The sequence below is a fragment of the Amblyomma mixtum genome, chromosome 2, assembly GCF_055824585.1.
Source record: "Amblyomma mixtum isolate Tamu chromosome 2, ASM5582458v1, whole genome shotgun sequence".
Classification (NCBI taxonomy): domain Eukaryota; kingdom Metazoa; phylum Arthropoda; class Arachnida; order Ixodida; family Ixodidae; genus Amblyomma; species Amblyomma mixtum.
This window is the reverse complement of record NC_143013.1, coordinates 169354198-169379876: the sequence shown is the minus strand read 5'-3', so window position 1 is coordinate 169379876 and position 25679 is coordinate 169354198. Positions and strand designations below refer to the sequence as shown.

The window sequence follows — 25679 nt, the reverse complement described above, 5'->3', positions numbered from 1 at the left end:
AAGTAGGGCTCCCTTAGGCCTGCGTGCCGGGGGTATACCGGGGGGTCCAAAAAGGAGTCTCATTTCGGTGGAAATAAACGTTTTGATGATGATGATGACGGGGCTCCAACTTGTGCCGTCGCTGCGGTTGCACGCCGTGCAGACCATGTGGTATGGTAACGTCACACCATGTGACACAATGACGTCACGACAGATGAGAGACGGGGCTCCAACTTGTCCCGTCGCTGCGGTTGCACGCCGTGTGAATCACGTGGTATGGTGACGTCACACTCCCGCGCATTTCGAACGCGCGTTCACACTCGGTGTAGGTGAAACGCTCGCTCCACCGGGCAGGCGGACGCGGCTTCCGTGGCAATCCAGGCGCTCACCCAACGCGTGTCTCGGGGTTAGTCGGCGTTCCGCTGTAGCCATGCCGTTGTCTTCCCCCACGACGAAGGCTTCTAGTGGTTGTATTAAAATGACCAAGTATTCAACCAAGGAAAGCCATGTATTACCAAGCCTAGCCATCAATATGCTTCGCATCTCACTAGGCTTAACCTTAGCTAAGCCTCAGCCATTCTTCGTGCTGCTTTTGTCGTCATCTGAAGCCGACTCCAGCATGTACAAAGTCCGCGTCACTTTCAGAAACAAATTTCATATTCTCAGAATAGCTGCTTGTCACAACTGCTTGAAGAAGCAGCTATTTTTTCTCGGGACACTTCCACCACCAGCATTCCTCATGGATGGATGGATGGATGGATAGGAGCGCCCCCGTTGAAACGGAGTGGTGGCAATTCCCACCATGCTCAGCTTTTCTTTCTTTATTATTTTTTTGTTTACTGTGTTGGCAATTCTCATTAAGAATCGCCATCATCTTTACCTACAGTTTCCTACGATTCTAACCTTATGCCACATCTCTGCTTTTCAGCCACCAATCCTCCAATCGCTTTTTGCTAACTTCCACTGCAGATTTATTTACATGACCATTGTTATCTTTAAACCCTAGGGCCTCAGGAAGAGTGACTACGCCTGCATCGACATCCGGATGAATACCATCACATTTGATTATGAGGTTTCTACAGATCTACCACACACGGCACATGTGTCATCTTCTTCGTTAAATTTCTTTTTGTAGCTGCGCGTTCTAAGACACTCTGACCTCGCTTCAAAAAGTAGGGCACTGCCTCTTGAGTTATCATAGAAAAATTCTTTCCTCACCTGCCTTTTCCAGTATCGATATATAGTTATTCTACACTATGAAAGAAGCCAACAGCCACAGAAACCAAGGGGCACAGGGGATTTTTTTTTAAATTCATTTATTTATTTTGTGGTGTTGATCAATTTAGAATATTACTGAACATGTCATCGCTTAAAGCTAATTGACTAGAAAAGCAGAAGAAAAAACAACCACTGCCGCCGGTGGGATCCGAACCCACGACCTCCGAATTACGCGTCCGGTGCTCTACCTCTGAGCTACGGCGACGGCTGTCAAATCTTCTGCTTTCGGGGGTATTTATGTTTACAAGTAACCTAACCTTGAGAGTGTTCATCAACGCCACCCACTTTCATAAGCGGCGGACGTAGAACGTCCTGAGTAACCGCAGGTAGTGACGTAGAACGTCATCGAACGGAGAGGGTGGAAGCTGCGTGAGAACCCTCTTATGCTTCCTATGGAGTCAAGGCTGCCAGAACCGAGGCCCGGACGCGTAATTCGGAGGTCGTGGGTTCGGATCCCACCGGCGGCAGTGGTTGTTTTTTCTTCTGCTTTTCTAGTCAATTAGCTTTAAGCGATGACATGTTCAGTAATATTCTAAATTGATCAACACCACAAAATAAATAAATTAATTAAAAAAAAATCCCCTGTGCCCCTTGGTTTCTGTGGCTGTTGGCTTCTTTCATATTTATAACGAGCCCATCATTCCTCTTCCCTTGTTTGCTTAATTGCTTAGCGAGGGCCTCGGTTCTGGCAGCCTTGACTCCATAGGAAGCATAAGAGGGTTCTCACGCAGCTTCCACCCTCTCCGTTCGATGACGTTCTACGTCACTACCTGCGGTTACTCAGGACGTTCTACGTCCGCCGCTTATGAACGTGGGTGGCGCTGATGAACACTCTCAAGGTTAGGTTACTTGTAAACATAAATACCCCCGAAAGCAGAAGATCTGACAGCCGTCGCCGTAGCGCAGAGGTAGAGCACCGGACGCGTAATTCGGAGGTCGTGGGTTCGGATCCCACCGGCTGCAGTGGTTGTTTTTTCTTCTGCTTTTCTAGTCAATTAGCTTTAAGCGATGACATGTTCAGTAATATTCTAAATTGATCAACACCACAAAATAAATAAATAAATTAAAAAAAAATCCCCTGTGCCCCTTGGTTTCTGTGGCTGTTGGCTTCTTTCATATTTATAACGAGCCCCTCATTCCTCTTCCCTTGTTTATTCTACACTATGTTTCTTTTCCCATGGATGACCGCCCTCTAGTGTTCAAAATCGCAACCAGTGCAACTGACGACCGTAACTCGCCTTTTGAGGCGGCCGCACCGCAATATCGGGCCGGACGAATGTGACTCGTCATTAGCGATTTTGGTACGATCTCCCATGTGGCGAGTACAGCTCGGGGTTGGCGGTTAAAGGGCCAACGTGCGTATGCAGCAGCCTGGCAAGCACGCCGGTCAACATCGCTGCGGGTGCATCCACAAGTGCAGGGCCAAGTTTAATGAGAGGTGTTTATCTTTCCTCATATCTTTCAACTCTCTTCTATCTGCACGTGGCAGCGGTGGCGGCTCGGCTGGAGCCAGTCGGCAGGCCCGTGCACTTTCCTTTTCATCCTTCTCTCAGTCGCAAACCAACCGTCGGTGCAGAGCGGCGGTGGACACGGCGGATGCGGGCTGAAGAAATAGATGAAGTTGCTTTCGCAATTTCCGGGCTTGACCAAGCTGAGCCTCTGCCAATTTTTTAGCTGGGTTCAAGGTTTATTTTCAGTCAGGTACATATGGATGAGAAGGGAAAAAAAGCCGCAATTGCGGCTTGAAAAAGCTCCCAACCCCTATAGCTGGGTTTTCTAGGTGCTGAAACCGGTACAGACCGCTGGATATAAGGCACACAGTGATTAGTTAAGTAGTGAGTGCTATTTTTGGTTGGAGATGCACAGTTAACGAGCAACCGTGCCACAATCCTTATTCACATGACAAGAATGCCTTCTGGAGAACGCGCGTATGCCGAACCGAGGGATGTGGTGATGGCAGCCTTGCAATCAATGAAACTATTCATTTGCGCTTTCATTTTCAGCAGTTCGACCTATGAAATCAGTGATACATCGATACCATCTATCGCACCAAGCGCATTGCCAAGCGGTTTTAACCATGCAACCATACAAAAACGAAAACTAAACTGCACATAGAACCAGAGAGGCAAAGTGCACTTGTGTTTGGCCGTATGCAGCGAGCAGGTTGGAGAGGGGTCTAACATGGCACTTCGGGCTTGTTTGCACACAAAGTGTTTCACAAGATGTGGAATTTTTAAAAATAATCTTTTTGAGTTAGAACAGGGCTTTTTTTTTTGGCATAGCATTGTAAGCGGTGTGGTGTATCAGAATGCAGCTAGTAAGCATGGTTAATTAACTTTTAAACTGTGTTCTTAGTCTTCTTATTTACTGAGATACGTGCCCACCGTAAGTAATATCCATATGAGTTTTTAGAATTTCGAAAACGCAGCTACCCTTGAGCCGTGGCTTTACAAATTTTGTTCATTTCAACGAGTTACAGCTTTGGAGGAGTTGGAGGAGGAACATTATCTTAAAGTTCCTGATAATCATTGCTTTAATATATTCTTTAAACATTATGAAGCTTTGATCACAACTATAAAATAACATTACGAGTATATTGCAAGCACTGGGTCCCAGAACTTTTCACAGTTGTTCTTACAGTAAAGATGTTTTCAACTAGGAGCACTTTGCAACTAAACCTATTAGATTCTGCCTGCCATAGATTGCGTGCACAGCTTCATTGTTTTGTTAAAAAGCATTGCTTATTGTAGTAGAATACAACTAAAAAAAACAGCAGTTGTTAACACTGGGCAATGGTCCGAGGTGCCTTGTATTAGTCCGCTGCCCAGCCATGAAAGTAAACAAAATCAGTTTTTTAACGTGTGACTTTATTAAACAAGCCAGGTATCAGAATTCTAGAGCTTATAGCTTTTTTCTTGTGATTAGTTTCCTGTTTAGTTAAAGAGAAAAGCGTTAACAATGGACTACTTTTTGGTCATGGAGAAATTCTGTGCAGCGGTCCCAAATATGAGCGCAGCTTCACTGAAGACTTATCCGACTATAGCCATCCGCCACTTTCACAATGAGACACCACATAGTGATAGTGATCGTAGTTATATAAGCTTGACTGCATGGTATCCATTCAAATTGCAGGTTACTGGTTTAGATTACCAGGATTTCTCTAATTTTTAGTACCTAACTTATAGTCAAGGTGTAGTATTTATATATGGTTTCTCATGCCAACATATCGCAATTAATGACACTGGTATTTGTCTAAACCTGTTGCTGCATGCATAGGAATTCTTTCCTCGCCTTCTGTCAATATAATTTATCCACGCAAAAGTCAGAATTTTGGTCTTGGTCACTCCGCATATCAATAAGTATACTGCGAAACGTCATTGAGCCATTTAGATGTTCCTGCTAATTATCTGGAAATAAACGCTTTGCTTTATAATATCTTGTCCTCACCATGCTGGCAGGAGTGACACCACAGTATTCGTAGTGGAGTAGCAAAGATGTAATAACCCTCTAATTATAGGGTGTGCTTAAAATTATTCAATGCAGATTTTTCTCCGAAAAATATGTCGGTGCAGTCTGTGCGGGTGGATTTTGTGGCAAGGCGAACATTATGTGCGCTTTCATCACCATCATCAGCCAGACTACGCCTATTGCAGGGCAAAGGCCTCTCCCATGTCTCTCCAATTACAACCCAGTCCTTTAGCAGCTGCAGCCACCGTTCTCATGCTGTGCAGTTCATGTCCTGAGTGACTTAGCAAGGCAATAACATCAGCGAATCGCAGATTACTTATGTATTCTCCATTAACTCTTATCCCCAACTGTTTCCAATCCATGCCTTGCTATACTTCCTGCAAACAGGAGGTGAATAGCATTGGCGAGGTCGTGTCTGCCAGCCCGACGCCCTTTTGTAATTTTATTGCTGACATGGCGTATGTGGTAGCTGTGGAGCCGTTATAGATATCTTGCAGTATTTTTAAATAGGGCTCTTCTACACCCCAATTCCATAATCCCTGTATGTCTGTTGTGGTTTTGACTCAGTCAAATGTTTCCTCGTAATCTAAAAAGGCTATATACAGGGGTTGGTTATATGCTACGCATTTCTCTGTCACCTGATTGATAGTGTGAATATGGTTCATTGTCGAGTATCCTTGACGAAAGCCTGCCGGATCATTTGGTGGATGATTAACTGAGAAGTTTAGTTAAGAAAATAAATTATTTAGGTCAAATTAACTAAACTTTTCATTCCTGATTTTAGAGCGCAAAATTATATTGCAAAACTGAAGACCTTCAGCATCAATGGCGTGCCCCGTTGATAAAATTTTTCAATTGCCATTGTGGTTTAAAATATTATATCTAAAAAGAAAAGTACACTTTGATAGCTCGCTAAATTGGCTTTGCCACATTGCTAAAATGACGTCCCGGTGCATGGTAACTTAACTGAAATCCTGTCAACATTTTCTACTTCACAAAAGACGTAAACTGCGTCGGTATTTATTTCAAACGGCATCATTTCATCAGTGTACAACGTGGTGAAGCCAACTTGAAACATTGAAACGCATTCATTTTTTTTTTTTTTCACGTTAGATACTGTGTAGAGCAATGCCTGTTCTGAAACTTTTAAAAACTGGGCTTGCCTTCGATTATGGACGGCCTTCAACTTCGCAATTATGTTCCCTGAACCCTATAATAGTTTATTAATTTAGTTAATATGCCATCTTTTTGCTGAACTAAAGAGCGTAAGTAATGTCCGCCCTACAGCATAGTCATCCTGCAGAGGCTGCAATGAAGTATCTTCTATGGCGTTTATAAGAAAAAAATCCATACTGAACTGAAACACTCGATATTATAAAGAATGTAAGGTGCGGATAGCTTAGCATATTCGCTTAATTGCTGCAATTTATTGCGGGTACTAAGATGTTGAGGGCACTTGTTAGCAAATAAAAGCTAATAATTTGCACTTTGCTGTGACGTTTCCAAATGCATAGAAGGAACGAGCTCAGGAAGCCGTGTTGCTGCTGGTCTTTAATAAAGGCAGGTCAGTCACACCACAGCTGAGTCGAGTGAGTCTTGACAAGGACCGGCAGAGACCACAACGGGGGCACTCACAACACGTACAGTCATGAAATTTATGAGCGTGAACACGGCAGCGCATGGCAGATAGCCTCGAGCCCTACTTGTGGCGATACGCGGCGGCTGCTTTCCGCAACATGGTGGAAAGGGTTACGCCGCGTTGCCAGCTTCCGGCAAGCAGAAGGACAGACCTCCCTTTCCACTTTGTTTACGAAAGCGGCCGCTGCGTATCGCCACGAGTAGGGCTCGAGGCTATCTGCCATGCGCTGCCGTGTTCACGCTCATAAATTTCATGGCTGTACCAAGCTACGGCAAGCTTACGCTGCACCGCACAGTCGCTCACAGGTGACCACACACGAAGGCACGTATCAAGTCGTGCACCAAGCAGCTGCTGAGCACTTTCAACGGGTGCGTGTGCCGGGCACGACGCAGCGCGAATCATTGCTGCAAAGTTCTACTTTGAGCTTTCCTACATCATACGAACTCGGAAACCGTCAACGAACTCGTAGTTGGAAGCGACCGGCCTTGCCTAACTATCGTCCATCTCCGTCGACAGGTCTTCCGCGGGTGCATCTGTCGGTTGCAGCAGCTCGGCAGCTCGAACGGACGCCTTCTCTTGCAGGAAAGATGTCTTCATGTCGAGCCGCTTTTCGGTTTTACAGAAGTACTTGAGCTTTTTCACCTCCTTCTGCCGTCGTGGACGTTGGACGCTGCTGGCCCTGCCTGCTTCGTCGTCTGTTGCCGCCTCGCACTCTTCGAAAAGCACGCACGTACCAATGCTGTCCTTGTATTCGCCTGTAAATAAATACGAGCCCAGCTTGAGCACGGGTTCCGGCGTGTCTATGCCGAGGATGGTGCACTCTTTGCCGGCCAGCTCCATCACCTGGCTGTCGATGACCCCGGTGAGCTCAACGACGACGTACACCTCATCTTCCTCTTTCTCGGCCATCTCACGGCGCAAACTGCTAGGCAGAGACCACGGAACAGAAGCGAGTACACTGCTGTATGTGCGAACACTCGATGATCAACATTCACGCGCGCAGCCGTCTTGGGCTTGCCGAGAGGCTTGTCCTGGATAGTAAAGAAACAACAGGGTCATCTAGCAACATATTTTGAGTACAAAATACCTTTTTTTTCTTTTTTTAACACACAATTATTTAAATTAGTGCCAAGTAATATCAAAAATATAAATTATGTATACAAACTATTCATGTCCGACAGCTGGTGGCGTTCCAGTCGCATCATATCCCATTTTTTCACAATCAGGTGAAGCTCGCTACAACCGCCGCAAGCGTGCAACCGCGATTTACTTGCTGCTCCACGCAGAGGACCGTGCATCGAGCGACAAGTTGTGGACTTCTCTCCTTTGCAGTTCTGCTTTTTTAGAAATCCACCTGCTTTAGCTGTGCTTTCTTGCGAACAGAGTTCGATAATTCTTTTTTTTTTTTTTTCGGATCAAGTTGCATCCAGTGTTGTGTATTGACAGGGTAGCCTTGCCGGCTCATTTTGAAGAATCGACATGTCAGCCGGCACAGCGGCTACCTTCATCGATCAGCTTAAACTGCTGTACGACAACAAGTTGTACTCAAACGTCACAGCCCTGGTAAGTGTACGAGTCGCAGAGCGTCGGCTAGCGGGCAGCGCGTTCTCACTGCCTCCACTCCCGAAATCGCAGTTCAGCCTGGCTCAGCCCATCAGCACTCACTGCCCAGATTTCATGACAGTGTCGGCCAAGTTTCAAAGCTACGTGTACTGCGGCGACGCCTACGTGCAACTGGGTGATTTCAAGAGAGCCGAGGTATGTTACAGCACAAGTGAGCGACGCGGTACATTTGAATGATGGTTGAGTCGCTATTTTATACCCCCTTTTTTTTTTCTCACCTCCTTAGGCGCTCTACCAGAAAGCGATTCAGCTCAAGAAGTCTGCCGCAAAGACCAAGGGTAAACCGCCCTCGTCTATAATCACTGGCGTAAGTATTCTGAGCCACGACGCAGTTCTCCGCAGCATGCTGTCGCCAACTTTGACGATTTCTTCGACGCTGTTTGTCACATGCAGGATGTTACCTCGGAGAACGACATCAAATACCAAATACACGTTTGTCACGTCAACATGAAGCAGCCTACGCAAGCGATTTCTGCGGTAAGTCAAGCCCGAGTGGTTGTTGAGCCTACCGCGCGGCGAAGTTTGAATCGCGCGCTCTTTAGTTGCGTCGGGCGTCTCATGTCTCGCTGCTGTGGCCGTCGGCGGCTTCTAATTTTGAACGTACAGATAGGAAGCCTGGTGCCGTGAGCATGGACATGCATATTTCTGTTTTCATCTATGTGGTCCAACCGGCCATTGTGTAATACCATCATTACTAACAAACTGTGCGAATAGTTAGTTATCAGTACGCCCAGTTCCAGCAACAAATCGGGCTTTTCCGCCTTGGCTGCCCCGATACGAATGATTTGTCCTCTAGTGGTGCATTTTGCTCAACTTAGTGTGAGTGTTTTGCGGACTTTTTGCATAGGGCGAATTCTTTCCAGGCAGATGGGAGCAAATTGAACAATAATAGCGCCAGAGCCATTGCCATCAGCGATTATAGCGCCATCTTCGCTGGCTGACGTACCGCGGTTAGTGCACGCGTGCGACCGGCTGTGTTGTTTTGGTGTTGCGTCGGCGATTTATTCCGCGATGGGGAAGCCGTCAATGATCTCAGTACATGAGTTCGAGATCATGGGACCCCGCCGTGCGTGTACGCTTATCGGCGAGCGTTGACGACCTCCTCGAACTGCACGGGGTGCTGTCTCCTACAACGCTGCGTGACTGCGTCCCGCTTCCTTCGGTTCTCGTTTTCGGCTGTCAGGGTCATGGTCAGTTTACAGAGTGCACGAATGGAGCCAAAAGAGGAATTGGTGGCGCCCGCGGAAGAACCGGCTGATTCAGCCGGTGCCGCCGCTCACGCGGCCGCTTCGGACCAGAAGCATTTGAAGCGAGGCCGACAGACTCACTGCTTCGCGCCGGGGTGCAAGTCCGGCAAGAACAGCCGCCGCCGGGACCCCGACGGCCGCCACTACTCGCTCTTTTGCGTGCCCCGCAACGAGGAGATGTTCCGCCGCTGGCAGCGGTACGTGCCGCCGCGGAGCGACGGTAGGAAGCTGACGCCGCAGTCTGCGCTCTGCGAACGCCACTTCGACTCGCAGTTCGTGGTGCGCTACTACGAGCACATCATCAACGGCGAAGTGGTACGCATCCTGCGCGGCAAGCCGGCTCTCACGCCCGACGCCGTGCCCACTGTGTTCCCGGAGTCGCCCAAGTACTACACGCGGCGCGTGCCCCGACGTCGCAAGCCGCCCCAGCGGGCGCCCCTGCCGCCACCCAAGCCCAAGCGGACGAAGGCTGCAGCCGCGACAGACGCCAACGACGCGCCGGCTGCGGCACCCGGAGGATCGGGCCTCGAGGCCACCGCGGAGCAAGGGCCCCGAGAAACTGCTCCCGAACCCTCTGTGGACGCAGTGCCGGACAGCTGCGTGGAGCAGATCGTCGAGTGCGAGGTGACGCCGGCGTTCCCGTACGAAGACCTGCCGCTGCCGTCGCGGCAGTGGGCGCGGCACGTGCTCAGCGAGAAGCCGCTGGTGATCGCGTACAGCACGTGCCGCGTGCGCGACGACCAGCCCGGCCGGCTGGAGACCGAGAAGCTCGTGCTGGTGCGCGAGTACGAGGACCGCGCCGAGTGCTGCGTCTACCTGGACGGCCGGAGGCTGCGTAGCTTCGAGGGCGCCGGCGGCACCGACTACCCGTCGACGCTGCTGCAGAGGGTGGACCAGGTCAGGCGGTGCCCCGGTCTGGGCGAGGTCGAGCAGTTCCCCTTCGCCGCCGAGCTGCCCTTCGTCGAGGCGCGGGGATCGCGGCTGCACAGCGCCGAGTGTGACGGCATGAGTAACCCCCGCGGTGGCATGTCGGACAAGTGCCACAATGCCAAGACCAAGCTGCGCCAGCGGCAGCTGCGCATGGAACGCAAGCAGAGATCATCGCAGAACACGGCTGGCGGGGAGCCCCGGGTGGTCATCGTGAAGTTCACGGAACCTCCGCTTGTCACGATGGCGGAGCTGGAAACTGGGCAGGAGGGCATTGCTGATGGTGTTACAGTCGGTGCCAGCAACGGCACAGTGACCGAAGAGGTTGTGTTGGACAAAACTGAAAGCAGCTGTTCGTACGGTAGCGCCAGTAAAAGTGGATCTCCTTCGATGATGCAGCTGGAAGAAACGGAAGTGCCTTATGAGACTGTCATTTCGAGACCGGCACCCATTTATGTGATATGAACGGGGGGAGTGAGATGAGTGCCTTGGAGACAGATGTGTATTGCATACGTCAATGCTAGAAATAAATATTAACTGTCTTATGGTGCAGCCAAGGTTTATTTTGTGTGCAGGTCTCGTACAGAGGTTTATTTGGGTGGACTGATGTGTGCTGTGCTACCCATCGACCCCCACCACCATGCGGTCTGAGTTGACATGTCCCTTAGTGCATAGGCTCACTTGGGCAGTGGTAACCCTGTACCACAGCCAAACACACAAGTTTTTTGTTATTGCATATACGCAGTAACTGTCTCACATATCTCGGTGGACCACCGTCAAAATTCAGGGGGGCACTTTTTTGACGTAAAGTGTGGTCACTGATGTGTGGTTAAGATGTTAAGCTTCGCCTCTAAGAGTGGAACGCGACAGCGTCTTGCAACGCTGCCAGGGAGTCCATAGAACGCTATCGCCCATTTGGTTCGTTTGGAAGACATTGAAGTAACGAGCGTTACCTGTTTGGTTTACTAGAATTGATATAAATGAGATTAAAGGGAGGTACAACAAGGGGAATGTGAATTTGTACGTTTATTTCCCCATATTATAAACACACTCACAAACATTTCACTTGTACATATTGCAACCAACTATCACACAAATCACTGCTTAGTAACATCTTCGCTGGCACCATCAAATTTCGGCACTGTTTACCCGGGTGAAAATCCATTTCACAGCTAACGCTGTGTGAGTGAAACTTTGAGCTGCATTTTAGAGAGTCAGCACACTAGCATGGGTCATAAGAAGAGGGACCAAGATGGCTGAGTAGCAGTAGAGCCGTGCATAATATGTGTTCTAGTTTCCATCTGTGTAATCAGTGTTTTTAGAGCGCAGCTCTTGGGCGCCCGTTTCGCGCCGTCGCCGTCGCTCTTGTCCATTGTAACCAGCAATGGGCACCATAGTCACGCTTTAAGCTGCGAAACCAATGGAGCGGGAGCTTGGAAAGCAGAGGGAAGGTACATAACTGCCCTCCTGGATCAGTGGACACCTCAGTCGCACTTTAAGCTAGGTGGCGGTAGTGACAGATGTGCGCTGCATGTGTTGGCATTGACAACGTTGTGCCAGAAACACGGCACTGAGGCCATAAGCCATCCGCGTTCATTGTGTTCGTTGGCGTTGACAGCGCTTTACACTCCGATCATTTTAATGAAAGGAAGTGTGCATAACTGGCCCCCTGGGTCAGTGGACGTCTCAAAAATGTTAACGAGCGCACGAGAATGAAACGAGGACTGAAAGAAGACACACACACCACGGCGTTTTGTGGTGTGTGTGTCTTCTTTCAGTCCTCGTTTCATTCTCGTGCGCTCGTTAACATTTTTGAGATGTGTAACCAACTAGCCCGCCAGTTCGTCCTGAGTGGACGTCTGAATTGCGCTTATAGGTAGGTGGGAATTGATGATTGAAACCACGTTTATTCCGCATTAGAATGCGCCGCAGGCGCTACGGTGGAAGGGGAGGGGGTATTGTAAGAGAGAGAGAGACATTGGATGCATGCCTTAGTGCTGACAGTGGTGAGGGAAGTCTGGCAATCAGCCATTAACTGCCATGTGCCAAGGTGGCAGGATGGTTGGGGACTTTAATGTAAATGTAGACAAACAGGAATTTCTTAGCACATATGCGGGAGAACATCCCATTCTATCGCTCGTAACGGCTCCCACAGCTGTGACAACCTCGCAAAATACTTGCGTGGACCTTGTATTTCAGAACGAGGCATTGGTGCAGCAAGTCAAGCATATATCCATCTATTTCTCAGACCACAAAGCTTCCTTCATGACAATCAAGAACTGTTAGTGGAGTGTTTCTTTAAGAAGGAGAATGTGTGAAAAAGTAACGCGTCGTCTGTAATTGTACACACATGTCTTGCTCGAATTCTTTGCCTCAATCTATTGAAAAGCTGAAACAGCTGATGAGCTGCGCTCAAATTTCACATTAGGAAGTAACGTAATCTTCAGCAATTTTTTTGCATCTAAACCGATTAACATCTGTAAAAGTATATAAGCAGCTCTCACAACAGCTATCTGCACCAGTTTCTTGAACTATGAACTTTCTTCGACTGAATTGACAAGCCCACCTTGATTGAGGTAGGTAATGCAATGGGTGGCAGGAATCGCTCTTGTTTCGCACAGCCTCTTTTCAAGTATAATTTGTGGCGCTGTCAGACGAGCACTTTTGATCTTGGTCAGGTCAAGCAGGGCCGAACTCGGCAAATGCAGCATTGCTACACAGCCAGCTCAGTCGGGATTGAATCCAATGCTAGTCTACAAACCAGTTCCTGAAGTGCAAACTGGCATTTTGATTACGGTCAAGGGCTGGTTTGCTTGTGCTCGAGGGAGAGAAGAAACTTCACTAGGACCTTATGGTCGAGCCTCTCTCAAGCCTTGGAGGCATTCAAATGCAAGCTGAGAAATTTACAGAAGGGTATCTGATAAAGCTCTAAATGTTCAAATTGATTTTTTCAGTGCAGCTTGATTTCAGCTGAAATTATTCTGACACCATCAATACCATGCACCTGCCTGGGCAATAGTAAACAAATGCAGCACCCATGCTTCGCGCAGGCCATTAGTACGGTGTTGTGTGCATATCTGACGGAACCTGCCGTAGCTGATCACAGGCATGAGATTTTGGATCATAAGTGCTTTCGTTTACTTTTTTTATTAGAAACCCGTTTGTTTGTCATCATTTCAACTACATGTATAGTCTTTGCTAAAAGTAACCAGGCTCCGTGGTTTGCTTCTCATTCGTATAGTAGAGCCCTCACAGCTTCCCCAAAGATCAAGAAGTTCTTTTAAAGTGAGGGCAGGGGTTCTCCTTACCATACCGAGATTTAGAGCCTGACGGCGGGCATAATAGATATAATATATGACTGAGAAGCAAATCATGCAGTCCATGTAGCATTTAACACTCCAACTTATCTATCCAGATCGGGTGGAAACGTGTAATGTTACATGACGAGCATAATAATAATAACTTGTTTATTTGCATCAGTGATGGGGCAGACTGCGGATAAAAGCCGCTTGACAACAAGCGACTTGACTGAAGCCCGCAGCCTCCCTACAAAGCAGGCAGCGATAGAACAGCAACAACAATAAAAAAAAAACCTCGCAGAAAGCACAATATTCAAAATTAATGCACGCACCCTTGATAGTCACAAGAGGTAAATAACAAAAGGCAAGATAACACTTTTAGTTGTTATTGTAAGCAAGGATTGTTAATGAAATGTTGGCGTAGGGTTCATACAGAAATTGTATGCAAATCTATGCCTGATTTGTGGAATAAATTTAAAAGGGTTGGCAGTGTGTATGACTTCTGAAGGAACCAGCGCACAAAACACAACGGACAAGAAAAAGGTGGTACACGACGGACAGGAGCGCTGAACTTACAACTTTATTTCGGAAGTAAAAATGCAACGTATATATACAGCCATGTCAGGGAGGCGTGTCACACAGGGAAAGCAAGAACAAGAGAAATCTACAAGGTCATGATGAGACAAGCGGCACAAGCAAACCAAAAACCTTAACTAATATAACATGTGAAGGTGACCAGTTTCAATGGAGGCAAGAAAAACAACAGGGAAAAAAACAAGGGAAAAAACGCCAGACCTCGTGAAGATGAAAAGTGATACTGATAACAAAAACCGATAAAAACAAAAAGGCAAAAGCCAATAAAAGTGATAAGAGCAAAAAAGTTAACAGGGCAATGGAAATGAAAAAAAGATAAGATGCCAACAAGTAACACGGCAAAAAATACTAACAGCTAAAATTAAGAAAACATCGCGGAGAAAACTAACAGCTAAAAGGTAAAACCCACAGAAACATAAGGTTAAGTCTTGTGTAAACAAATAGCGGAATAAAGTTGGCGGGAAAAAGACGGTTGCATAAGGTGGGAAGTTAAAATGCTAGTGCCTCGAATTTTGTGCCAGATAGGCGAGTTCTTTCTCAGATAGCGACACTGAAGGCTGGCTAATGCACTTTTCTTTTAACGACGCTATCGTGATTGCCTCAACTATTTCACGGGGCCTCGTGTTTCTGATTGTGGCTATTACCCGAGTTTTTTCGAAGTGTGGCAAACATCCTGTTTCTACATCTTTGCAATCCCGGCAATGGATACCAATGTGACGGCACTTTTGAACATTTGCGTTGTAATCATGTTCTTTTAGTCTTTCATTTAAACAACGCCCTGTCTGTCCAATATACTGCTTCCCACAGGACAGGGGGATGGAATAGACAACTGAATCGGTACACTGCACAAAATTCTTCTGGTGCCTGATATTGCATGTACTCTCTTTTTTACGAGTTTCATTGACCTTTCTGCAAAGCTGGGAAAGTCGCTTTGGGGCACTAAAGGCGACTTCAACTCCAACACGTTTCCCAATTTTCTTAATGTTGTGCGAAATGCGATGCAAGTAGGGCATAACAGAGACTTTCTTTCTATTGGTGTTGTCAGTCGGGGCAGTCGAATCGGGTCGTTTTGATTTTTTAAGCATTGCTTCAGCGACTGAGGCTAAAAGCTTAGTGGGGTAGTGTGTGTATGACACTTTTTGCCAGGAATAATTTACCCGCGCAGTGACCACCTTCCACGGTTCTGTGTCACGGGTGGTGTAGGAATGTGTGTTTTTATCGAGATCTGATAATTCATGAAAAAACTTGAGATTTTCTTTCACCTCCCGTTTGAAAGCCAGACTTAACTTATAGTTATAAAGATTAAATGCGCGTATTATGTTTGCTTTCGAAAGTAGCTCTGAAGTATGGGAATGATACGGTGCATTAAAAAGTGCTCGAACAATTTTTTTTTGAAGTATATGTATTCTTTCAAGATTTGTACGTGTCGTGGTACCCCATGCATGCTTAGAACTACAATCAGGGTCAGACTCGAGCACAATTGGCGGTGTCTGTGTGACAGAAGCATAAATGTAGCCCACGTTGGCGCTCCAAATACCGTTATGTTTTGCTACAAAAGTACAACTACGCCAGTCGCCAAGCCATTTCGCAGAGCCGAGGCAAAGCCATACTGCGCATGTGCGAGGAGCAGTGACGTCACACGGCGCACAGCTGGCACGCCGTCGCTGCGCGGGTGACTCAGAGGTGCCGTCGCCGCGCACGCTAGTTGTGCATGTGCAGTAGCGGTGCACAGCTAGCGTGGCGGGGCCGCCGCTGCCGCTTCCGCTCGCTCTCGATCGCCCCTCTCTCTCTCTCCTCATAGCTTTCGCAATCCTCCAGGTTTAACCAGAGCTAGACCACTGCCAACTTTTTCATACAGCCGTGGCAGCTGCACCTTTCTTCAGTGCGGTGGACGTAGCAGTGGTCTAGAAAGTGAGGCGAATTTTGCGCACATACTTTGGGGCAGTTCGTCAGCCTACTTCCGACGTAGTAAAGTTGCGTGAAAAGCACATACACACGGATGTGTGCGTTCGTTTCACAATTTACCGTCCCGCCGCGGTGGCTCAGCGGTTACGGCGCTCAGCTGCTGGCCCGAAAGACACGAGTTCGATCCCGGCCGCGGCAACTGAATTTCTTGAAGGCGAAATTCTAGAGGCCCATGTGCTGTGCGATGTCACTGCACGTTAAAGAACCCCAGGTGGTCGAAATTTCCGGAGCCCTTCACTATGGCGTCTCTCATAGCCTTAGTCGCTTTGGGACGTTAAACCCCAATAAACCTAAACCAACAATTTACCATGTCAGAAGTAATTCACCAACTAGTCCGAAAACATGTTCTACTCATCAGCTTGCTTAGTGCCCATTATTATTGGCTCCAAAGACTTTCTGTAGCGACCACAAGCTACCTTGTTTGTAGCAGAACACTGGTAAAGGATTACTATTGCAAAAAAAAAAAAGAATAAACCACCTTTTACACCATGGTGGGTGCTTCCTATTTGAAATGTGATGTTACATCTCCAACTGGGCTTGGAAAGGTACTCTGCGTACAGTTACTGGGACATGGATGTTCATTTTTTGCTTATCTGAATTGGCTGTTTCTATCCTGAACAAACCGGCATTCCCCATTTTCCTTTTTGCTTGATCATAGAGATGCCACAATCAGTAAGTGCATGTCGAAAAGTGCTTAATTTTGTAAAGGTAGCTGAGGCCAATGTTGGGCAGGAAACTCTGACCAGATAGTAACATCGCAGTAAAAGCTTGGGTCACTGACAATGTCGGGATGTTGATTGACATTCTGGAATCTTTAAAGTGTCAATCACAATGAGAAAGTGGTATTTATTTTCGTTTTGAGCAAGGAATCTGTACTGGTTTGAAATGTTGGCGAAGGTACCAACTTGGTTGCAAAGATAATATTTTCCTACTCTGGCAGGAAGGCCGCCGCGGTGGTTTAGTGGTTATTGTGCTCAGCTGCTTACCCGAAAGATGTGGGTTCGATCTCGGCCGCGGCGGTCGAATTTCGATGGATGCGAAATTCTAGAGGCCCGTCTACTGTGCGATGCCAGTGCACATTAAAGAACCCCAGGTGGTCGAAATTTCCAGAGCCCTTCACTAAGGCGTCTCTATAAATACCCCTGAATGCAGAAGGTTTGACAGCCGTCGCCGTAGCTCAGAGGTAGAGCACCGGACATGTAATTCGGAGGTCGTGGGTTCGGATCCCACCGGCGGCATGTGGTTGTTTTTTCTTCTGCTTTTCTAATCAATTAGCTTTAAGCGATGACATATTCGGTAATATTCTAAATTGATCAACACCACAAAATAAATAAATTAATTTAAAAAAAAATCCCCTGTGCTCCTTGGTTTCTGTGGCTGTTGGCTTCTGTCTCATAGCCTGAGTTGCTTTGGGACGTTAAACCCAATAAACCAAACTAAACCTACTGTGGCGGGAGACAAGTTAAAGAAATAGCAGTTGGGAGCAACTAACAGCCCATGACAGCAGCAGCCAAAATTAACTGTTTTATGTTTCACTATAGTAAGCAACACAAGGCATCACAATTCTTGCACTAAAAGCCTCACCTTGTGTTTGTCTTTCTGTTTCAGTCACCAGAAAAACTTTACCATTAGAATATTTGGTCGTTAAGGGGAAAGAGTGGGTGGCAATCGTGGATGTGGGCCTTCAGGCTGAGTTTTACCCGACTATACAAGGATAGTTTTCTTTTAGCAGAGGAGAAAGGGAGTGGAAAATGCTTAGAGATCAAGGGAGGGCGGTAACCCTTCTCGACTGCTTCTGGATCCTGAGCTCCATTCACTGGAGTCTGGCCATATAATCTTGCTGTGGAGTTGGGCTCAAAGCGTGCAGCAAGCCATTTGGCCTTCTGGCCAAAAGCAAATGCTGTGGTCATACCATCAGCATGGGCTTTTGGCCAGAAGGCCAAATGGCTCCAAAGCCCATGCTGATGCCATGCACACAGAATTTGCTTTTCTTCCTCGATCTTCCGTGTGTCACCGCTGGCTTGGGTGCTCTCACCTTCTGCTTGCTGTCTTCCTGGTGGTTACCCTGACGACTGCTTTGCCGCCTGTTGGTAATGGTTAAAGGCCAGCTCTGGTGGTTCTGGGTTGACTATCACATCACATTCCTTAGAGTCCTCTCTCTCTCCGGTACAAAAAAATGTTTTTCAAAATACCTAGTAGAACTATTTTAAACGAGCAAAAACCAGGCAACTGAGACTAAAACTGGGTTTCGACCAACCTGTGACGTCACGGATACTGTCACAAAACCTGTTGTGTGTGCATTGATTGGCTAAACTGGTGGCTGTCACGATGCACCGTCATTCCTGTCCGGTGCCAGTCAAGGAGGAGTGTTAGCTATAAGTTGTTTGGTCATTATTTGTCTAAAATGACCAAAAGCAAGGTCAGAATTTTGTGCTTCAGTAAACTTGGAGCGAATATTGACAGTCATGCGTCCGCTGACTTCACACATGCAAGAAACCTCCCTGGTTGAGGCCACGAAATAGGAAATTTTTAAATTCGTTTGCACTGCAACAAAATGTCACCTCACTGCAAAATTTGGCAGAGCACACGAGAAAATTTCAGTAAAATCTGAAGAGGTAGACAAAACGCGAGACTTTCCCTTTAAAAACTGTAATGCTGTCAGTCAAGTGACTTTCACGGCAATGAGCAGAAACTCCTCTTTGTGTGTGCATTTTGTAGTCTGTCATGTGATCGGAGGAGGCAGTTTGAGGCAGAAAGGTGGAGATACTAAGCTAGCCATCATTGGAATACCTCTGGGATTGTGCAGCATGTTTTCTTGCCTTGGGAGATGTGCAGTGGGAAGTTTTAGCTGTATGTTTAGTCTATAGTAACAAAGCACAAACGTTTTACGGTCATGTTGAATTTAGGAGCTTAGTTTAATTCACCTTGACTAGAAACAGCAAAACATGAAAGTTTGTTATGTGCAGAAACGTAACACTATCTAAGCTTTTATATAATATGCTTAACATGCCAGTTATAGGGCACATTTTATTCTGGTAGTTCCTGCAAGAGAAAGATATTTTGATTTACTCACATTGCAGCTTTAAGGGGCACCGAGGAGAAATTGAAGTTGGCTTATATCGACAGAATACCAGCTCCTGATTACAAAAACGCCATACTGACAACAAAGCTCTTGTAATGTAGAAAAGAGCAAGAACCAAAATACAGGTATCGCCACCACAGGCCAAACTCGCTAGTACAAGCTTCATGACGTCATAGGACAAAACAGTGTTGCTAGAACCAATGGTTCTAGCAACAGTAGAACACGAGAAGCCACGAATCACTGAAGCGCAGCCAATGCATTCGCAAATCTCCTTGACGTTGCCAGATGGCGCTACGTACCCGGCAGCTATGTGCGCGCCTGCAGCATCGGGACCAATCAGCGCCTGCTCACCGGCAGTAGGCGGGCTCCCGGTATTCCGCTAACGGTAACAAGGTACACGGTATGCTAAAGGTGTCTATTTGCGAGAACTTTGCTGACGACTTCGAGAGCAATCGTAACGCTGGGAAAAGGCCGGTGCAAACGTAAACGAAGCGACGGCCGCAATAGCCGATAGATGCCTTCAACGTGCGGCCGGCGGTAGCTTTCTTTTCGGCTGCTGGTAGGCCGCACTGCTAGCCACCAGAAATCACGGAGTCTGCGTTACGTCATGTGCACGTCATGTTTGAAATCACTTAGTCCTGTGTCGTCTTAAGAGAATCCCAAGTTTGAATCCGAGTGGCGGGAAAAACTTTTTCAACTTCGAATCCAAATTTCTTAGAAAAAAATGCATCTTTCGCTGCCGGCCAAGTGGCAACAAAGCCATGAAATGCTGAACTATCGGATTTTGCTTTAAAAAAATATTAATAGAGCTCTCCTCACTGTCCCTTTAAGTAGGGATGCTGGTCTTGAAATACGAAATATCAAAAGACTGTTGAAAAGTCTATTTTTGGAAAAAGTATTTTGTACTAAATATACTTCAAACAATATCTCCACAAAATATACACTCTCTATATGATTCAAAAGTACAAAAATAAAACAAATACTTAGAGAGTTGCTCGGCTGAAAAATGAGGCGCAAGCTTTGAAATCTAATAAGGGAGTAATTACTCATTGGCATCCACCCATGTGCAGTCATACAGCTACAAAGGAAAGCTATAGAGTATTCTCGAACCCAGAGTTCGAGTTCGAACCCTGATCCAGGACGAATTTTTTAACTACGAAGTTTCTTAGAAAGCTCTATTGCTTTCATTTGTAGCCGTATGGCTGCGCTTGGGTGGATGTCAGTGAGTAATTACCCCCTTATTACAAGTGTACTCCTCCTTGGGGGCTTCCCCTAAAACATTTGACCGAGCTTTGAAATGAGGTTACACTTCACGTGATCAAAATTTTGACACACAAGGGGTTGCTTGGGAAGAGCAACCCTGGCCGCACAAGCCTCACTGGTGGCCACATCTGCCATCACAGGGCAGTGGCACATCGCTTAATCTCCTAACCACTGCGCCAGGAGTGGCATCAGGACTCCAGGGGATCTATGAACGTTAAGTCGAGAACGACCAATTCGCATATGTAGGCATAAACGCTATTGCATCGTACCCTTAGAGGCGGAGCTTATGTGTTACTTCCAGTTTTTCATAGTCACCTGTAAATGCAGTCATCATGATTGGCAAAGTTCTTACGGATCTGTATTAGGGTGTCAGAAGTATGTTTCTCCTACTCTGTGCGTGCTCAGCTGGAAAGCATACCAGGCAAGCAGCGCAGCAGCCGTGTCAACATGGCTCTGGGCCAGCTGTACCAGCAGAGCGGCAACGAGCGCTCGGCCATCACCTGCTACCGGGAAGTCCTCAAGTGAGTGCACTTCGATCAAGCAGTGCATTGCCGACACATTGTTAATGCAGAGCGGTGCAGGCTAGTAGTGCTGCTACTTCGCCGTGTGCTTCCAGCTCTCCTTCGGATTCACCCTCAGGAATGAGGCCCTTGCCTCTCTGCCTTCTGGTGGCATTGCCTTGCTAAGTCACTCGTCAGATGAACTGCAAAACATGATCAATGAGTTAGACAGGCAGACCAGAACGACGGGTCTAAAAATTAATATGCAGAAAACCCAAGTAAGGTTCAACAGTCTCGCAAGAAAACAGCAGTTTACAATTGGCGGCGAGGTGCTGGAAGCGATAAGGGAATACGTCTATTCTGGGCAGGCGGTGACTGCAGACCCACATCACGAGAGTGAAATAAATAGATAGAAGAATAACAATCGGGGGAAGCGCACTTGGCAGGTTCTCTGAGATCATGAATAGCAGTCTACCAATATCCCTCAAGAGAAAAGTATACAACAGCTGTATCTTACTGGTGCTTACCTATGGGGCGGAAACGTGGAGGCTAACAAAAAGTGTTCTGCTTGGACAGCGCAGCGACCTATGGAAAGAAAAATGATAGGTGCAACATTAAGAGATCAGGAGTGGGCAGAGTGAGTGAGGAATCAAACACGGGTTAACGACATTCTAGGCGAAATCAAGAGGAGGAAATGGACTTGGGCAGGGCATGTAGGTAGGTAGGTTGGAAAGACTTTTATAGCTCTAGAAAGGTGCTAGTAGCAGACGAGAATGTGAAGGCAAGATAACCACTGGTCCTTAAGGGCAACGGAGTGGATTCTAAGAGAAGGCAAGCGTAGCAGGGGGTGGCAGAAAGTTAGGTGGGTGGATGAGATTAAGAGGTTTGTGGGGATACGGTGGCCGCAACTCACAAAGGACAGGGTTAATGACATGGGAGAGGCCTTTGACCTGCAGTGGGTGTAGTCGGCTGATGATGATGATGATGATCTACCTTTTACCACCTCGCTCTTGTAGTGCACTCTGGCTAGATCAAACCCCTTCAGTTTGACCTCGCTGACCTCTGTTGTCTTTAGTGGTGGATTCCAATTGCATATTTGGAGTACTTCCGGATCAACTTTTTTGGACCAAGGCTATTCCAATGGCAGATCAGGATCGGTGATCGTTTGTTCTAATAGCCGATTGGGAGAGCTTGGGAGGACCCACCGAGCTAAGATGGGTCCATGGAGCAATCCGAGCTGCTCCTCCAAAATGTGCTGATTCGGCCAGAAAGAAGTCTACTTTTCTCTAGCAGACAACATGTGCGAGAAAGCGCAAGGAACGCTGGGTACTTCTCTCTCTCTGCAGCTGGAGCACAAGTGTTTCAAAACAAAAATACGAGACTGGTGCTCTCTGCCAAATTCAGGTGCTCTGTCGCTGAGCAGGCAAAGTGCTCTGTGTCTGCGTTTGGAATTCACTGCAAGTTATGCTCACTGTTACAACATGAGTAGATGGGAAAAGGGTTCACTGCCCCTTGCACCATTTTCTTTCTTCAAGTTATTTCGTCGCGCTTGCGTTTTTAGTGTATTAGCATTATTGTCATCGCTTGCTGAAAATCTGCCTGTCTGGCACTGTATGATGCTGCCAGCTTCCAGACAGCCTGTGTCCACTACCCACCCACTTTTGCCTTCCGCCTACCATCAACCAGCCCACACCGATAACTACAGTATAGGAGTTTAACGTCCCAAAGCGACTCAGGCTATGAGGGGCACCCTAGTGGAGGTCTCCGGAAATTTCGACCACCCGGAGTTCTTTAACGTGCACGGACATAGCACAGCACACGGGCCACTAGAATTTTGCCTCCATCGAAATTCGACCACCGCAGCCGGGATGGAACCCACTTCTTTCGGGTCAGCAGCCGAGCGCCATAACCGAAGCCTCACCTACCCACCTCAACCCTCCCTAGGTCGCTACCCACAACTCATCCACTCAGTTCCACCCTCCAGATGCCTCCATCCACGGGAAGCCCAAGTAGCACTGGAACAAAAAAGTGACTGCGAAAAACAAGTTTTAGCCTCAACAGTGAGGCGATCATGGTTGGAGCAGAATGTACAATCAACCAGGGTGTCGAACCGGCATTTTTTCGGGTTCGGTTCGGGTTCGGGTTCACGCCTTTCGGGTTCAGTTCCGGGTTCGGCTCCAGAGAGCCATTCCGTTCCGGTTCGAACCGGTTCGGACCGTCTCGAACCGGTTCAAACGGGTTCAAAAGGGTTCAGGACAAAAAAAAATATAACGCAGATGGGTTTCAGTCAACGTTGCTATGCGTTTTCTTTTTTCTGGCACATCGGTATACAAAAAAAAAAAATTCAAAGATTTGTTAACGAGAACATAAAACTGGGCTAGTTGGTAAGGGTTCATGCTTAAGCAGCGCAGTAAACAGGACAAAAGGAAGTCTGGAGACGACACAGACGCTGACTAACAACTGGTTATTACATTCTCCGAAAATTATATGAAGGCACAGGCCACAGTGAACAATCCAAAAAACAGAAGAACGAAGATTAAAACTAAAAAACCATAGTGCGCATGCACAGCATAGTCGATTCATGACATAATTTTCAACAAAATTCGAATACTATATTCCATATTAGACGGCACTCCTCTATCGCCTGGACCTCACACAGATGCCACGAAAGCCTAACTCCTTATCTACGAAATTGATGGATGGTGAAACAACACGCTCATCTCCTTTCTTCCTGATCATGAAGGCCTCCACCATCTCCCTTCAATTTCGATCAGGGTGATTAAGCAGAAGACTTGTCTTTCCAAGTGGGGAAGCAGTGGGCATTTGTTCGAACATCACAGATGGGTGAAAAAAGTAGCGGTGTCGTACAACTTGGCTTTGCATTGCCGCGAGTGCCACAATTGCTTCTTCCAGTAAAGAAGACAAGTGTCCTGTTTAATAACCCTGTTTGCATTTGTAGGGAGTTGGTCGAGGCCTTTATGATCAGGAAGGAAGCAGATGGGTGTGTAGCTTCATCATCTGTCAATTTTGTAGATAAGGAGTCAGGCTTTCTTGGCAATTGTGTGAGGTTCAGGAGATAGGAGAGTGCCGTCTACTATGGAAGACAGTCTTCGAATTTCGTTGAAAAAGACATCATGACTCGACTGTGATGTGCATGCGCAGTATGGTTTTTAAGTTTTAACCTTTGTTCTTTTGTTTTTTGGGGTTGTTTTCTTGGTCCTGCTCCTTTATATACTTTTCCCAGAAAAAATAACCAGTTGTTAGTCAGCGCTCGTGTCGTCTCCCGTCTTCCTTTTGCTTAATTGTTTAATGCGAGATGTTCTCAATTTACCCATTTTATTTTGTTGTCCGCAGCAAAAGGATGAATTTACGGCAACAACCGCAAAATGAAATGAACTCGAAATTAATGAAAATCGGCTATGTATACGCTATAATCCACCTTATGAGGTGCAACGCGAAAAGCCGGTGGATTATGCATCTACAAAGCCCTCCTGCTTGAGCAGTTTGGGAGACCCCGTCGCGCGAGTAATAGGTTTCCCCTGAAGCTTGAGTCAGTTGGGACCTTATTTTTCGCAGTGTACTTACTGGGCCCCAAAATTGCCGCCGCACGCGCCCTGTATGTTCCCGCGCTCTACTGAGAAACGAAACTGTCATGTAGCGGCACCTACATACAGACAGAGACCTTTCCGTCGCCCCGAAACCGACTTGCCAGTCCCCCCCTCCTTCACTATAGCATGGTAAAAAAATGTGCGAGAGCCCCTCCACCGCCCATCCGCCGCCCAACGAGAGCCTCATGGGAGCACTGGCTCTCCCTAACATCCAGAACTTAGCAAATATATTTTATTTAAATCACCTATTCAACATCACCTTTGTGACTCACGTTATATATCCCGAGCCTCTATAGCTCAGTATCTTCAAAAACACAACTAATCGTGGCTTCTCACTATAATGCAATAAGAAATTGCGACATTGCCTTAATATGGTGACGTCAACCTCTTTTTTCTGATAAAAAGTGTATGATAATAAAACACACGCTTGAATGGGTTGAGAAAGCTTCGTTTTTGCACAGACACAAATTGGCAACATCTTCATTGCGACGTTGAGCTGCAACATTCTTGCAAGTGCAGCATTTGCGAGGAAGTAGATATACTTGCACTACATAGAATGTTTGTGACTTTTCCTGGGGTGCTATCAAAGGCAACCTTTGTGCCGACAGAATTTTTGGCGCCCTTGATGGAGTAATAAAGAATGGTCAATCTGGCCTGCACCATTTTTCTACCAACTTGTTTCAGCCATTTATTTTCAAAGCTACAAACAACCCCTTTCTGGCAGCTGGGCTTAATAGGCGACTAAGTGCTCGCCTGTATTTCCGGGACATGCTCGCAAGAAAGCTTTGTGCTGATTCATTCGCTTTGCTCACTCTTCGCATTTAGTAGAACGTTAAGTTGGGCGAGTTGGTATAGGTTCATGGTTGAAAAACAGCGCACAAAAGACTAGACACAAGAGTAAAGGCGACAACAGGACAAGCGCTGTCCTGTCGTCGCCTTTACTCTTGTGTCTAGTCTTTTGTGCGCTGTTTTTCAACTTCGCATTTACTTACCTGTACGGCCTCTCCACAAGGCAGATGGCCAATGTTGCAATCGGTCATTACTTCCTCTACCCTTACATACACAGCCTTACCTAGACTTTCTTGATACTAGTGTATCATCAGCGGATGTTGCAGCCCACTTTAATGGCCGCACATATAACGAACGCTCGCTTATTACGAGCGGGTGTGGTGCTCCTGTGAAAATATGCATAAGGGCAACGCAAATT

At 47.0% G+C, this 25679-nt stretch overlaps 3 protein-coding genes and 1 non-coding gene across 4 annotated transcripts in view; 3 read left to right on the top strand and 1 right to left on the bottom strand.

Moving 5' to 3' along the window:
• Positions 1–6595: 6595 nt before the first annotated feature.
• On the bottom strand, positions 6596–7381 carry LOC149361533 (general transcription factor 3C polypeptide 6-like). The gene has a single exon (XM_089572705.1). The coding sequence runs from the start codon at positions 7271–7273 to the stop codon at positions 6854–6856; it is 420 nt and encodes a 139-aa protein (XP_089428831.1). The 5' UTR covers positions 7274–7381; the 3' UTR covers positions 6596–6853.
• A 33-nt stretch (positions 7382–7414) lies between these two features.
• Positions 7415–25679, top strand: part of APC7 (anaphase-promoting complex subunit 7) — a 50220-nt gene continuing 31955 nt past the window's right edge. The window contains exons 1-5 of the mRNA XM_089572703.1: positions 7415–7927; positions 8000–8122; positions 8214–8294; positions 8381–8464; positions 20770–20885. Of these exons, the coding sequence (XP_089428829.1) occupies positions 7844–7927; positions 8000–8122; positions 8214–8294; positions 8381–8464; positions 20770–20885 (488 nt within the window). The 5' untranslated portion in view covers positions 7415–7843. The remainder of the gene's footprint in view (positions 7928–7999; positions 8123–8213; positions 8295–8380; positions 8465–20769; positions 20886–25679) is intronic.
• Positions 8522–10713, top strand: LOC149361532 (uncharacterized). Its single transcript, XM_089572704.1, has one exon. It carries the CDS (start codon positions 9175–9177, stop codon positions 10624–10626), a length of 1452 nt encoding a protein of 483 aa, XP_089428830.1. The 5' UTR covers positions 8522–9174; the 3' UTR covers positions 10627–10713.
• TRNAT-UGU (transfer RNA threonine (anticodon UGU)) lies at positions 17186–17257 on the top strand. Its single transcript has one exon. It is a non-coding gene; the product is annotated as a tRNA-Thr (tRNA).

What these genes read in the sequence shown, in the direction of transcription:
- LOC149361533 (XM_089572705.1), bottom strand. Translation starts at nt 7,273, where the DNA reads ATGGCCGAGAAAGAGGAAGATGAGGTGTACGTCGTCGTTGAGCTCACC.
- LOC149361532 (XM_089572704.1), top strand. Translation starts at nt 9,175, where the DNA reads ATGGTCAGTTTACAGAGTGCACGAATGGAGCCAAAAGAGGAATTGGTG.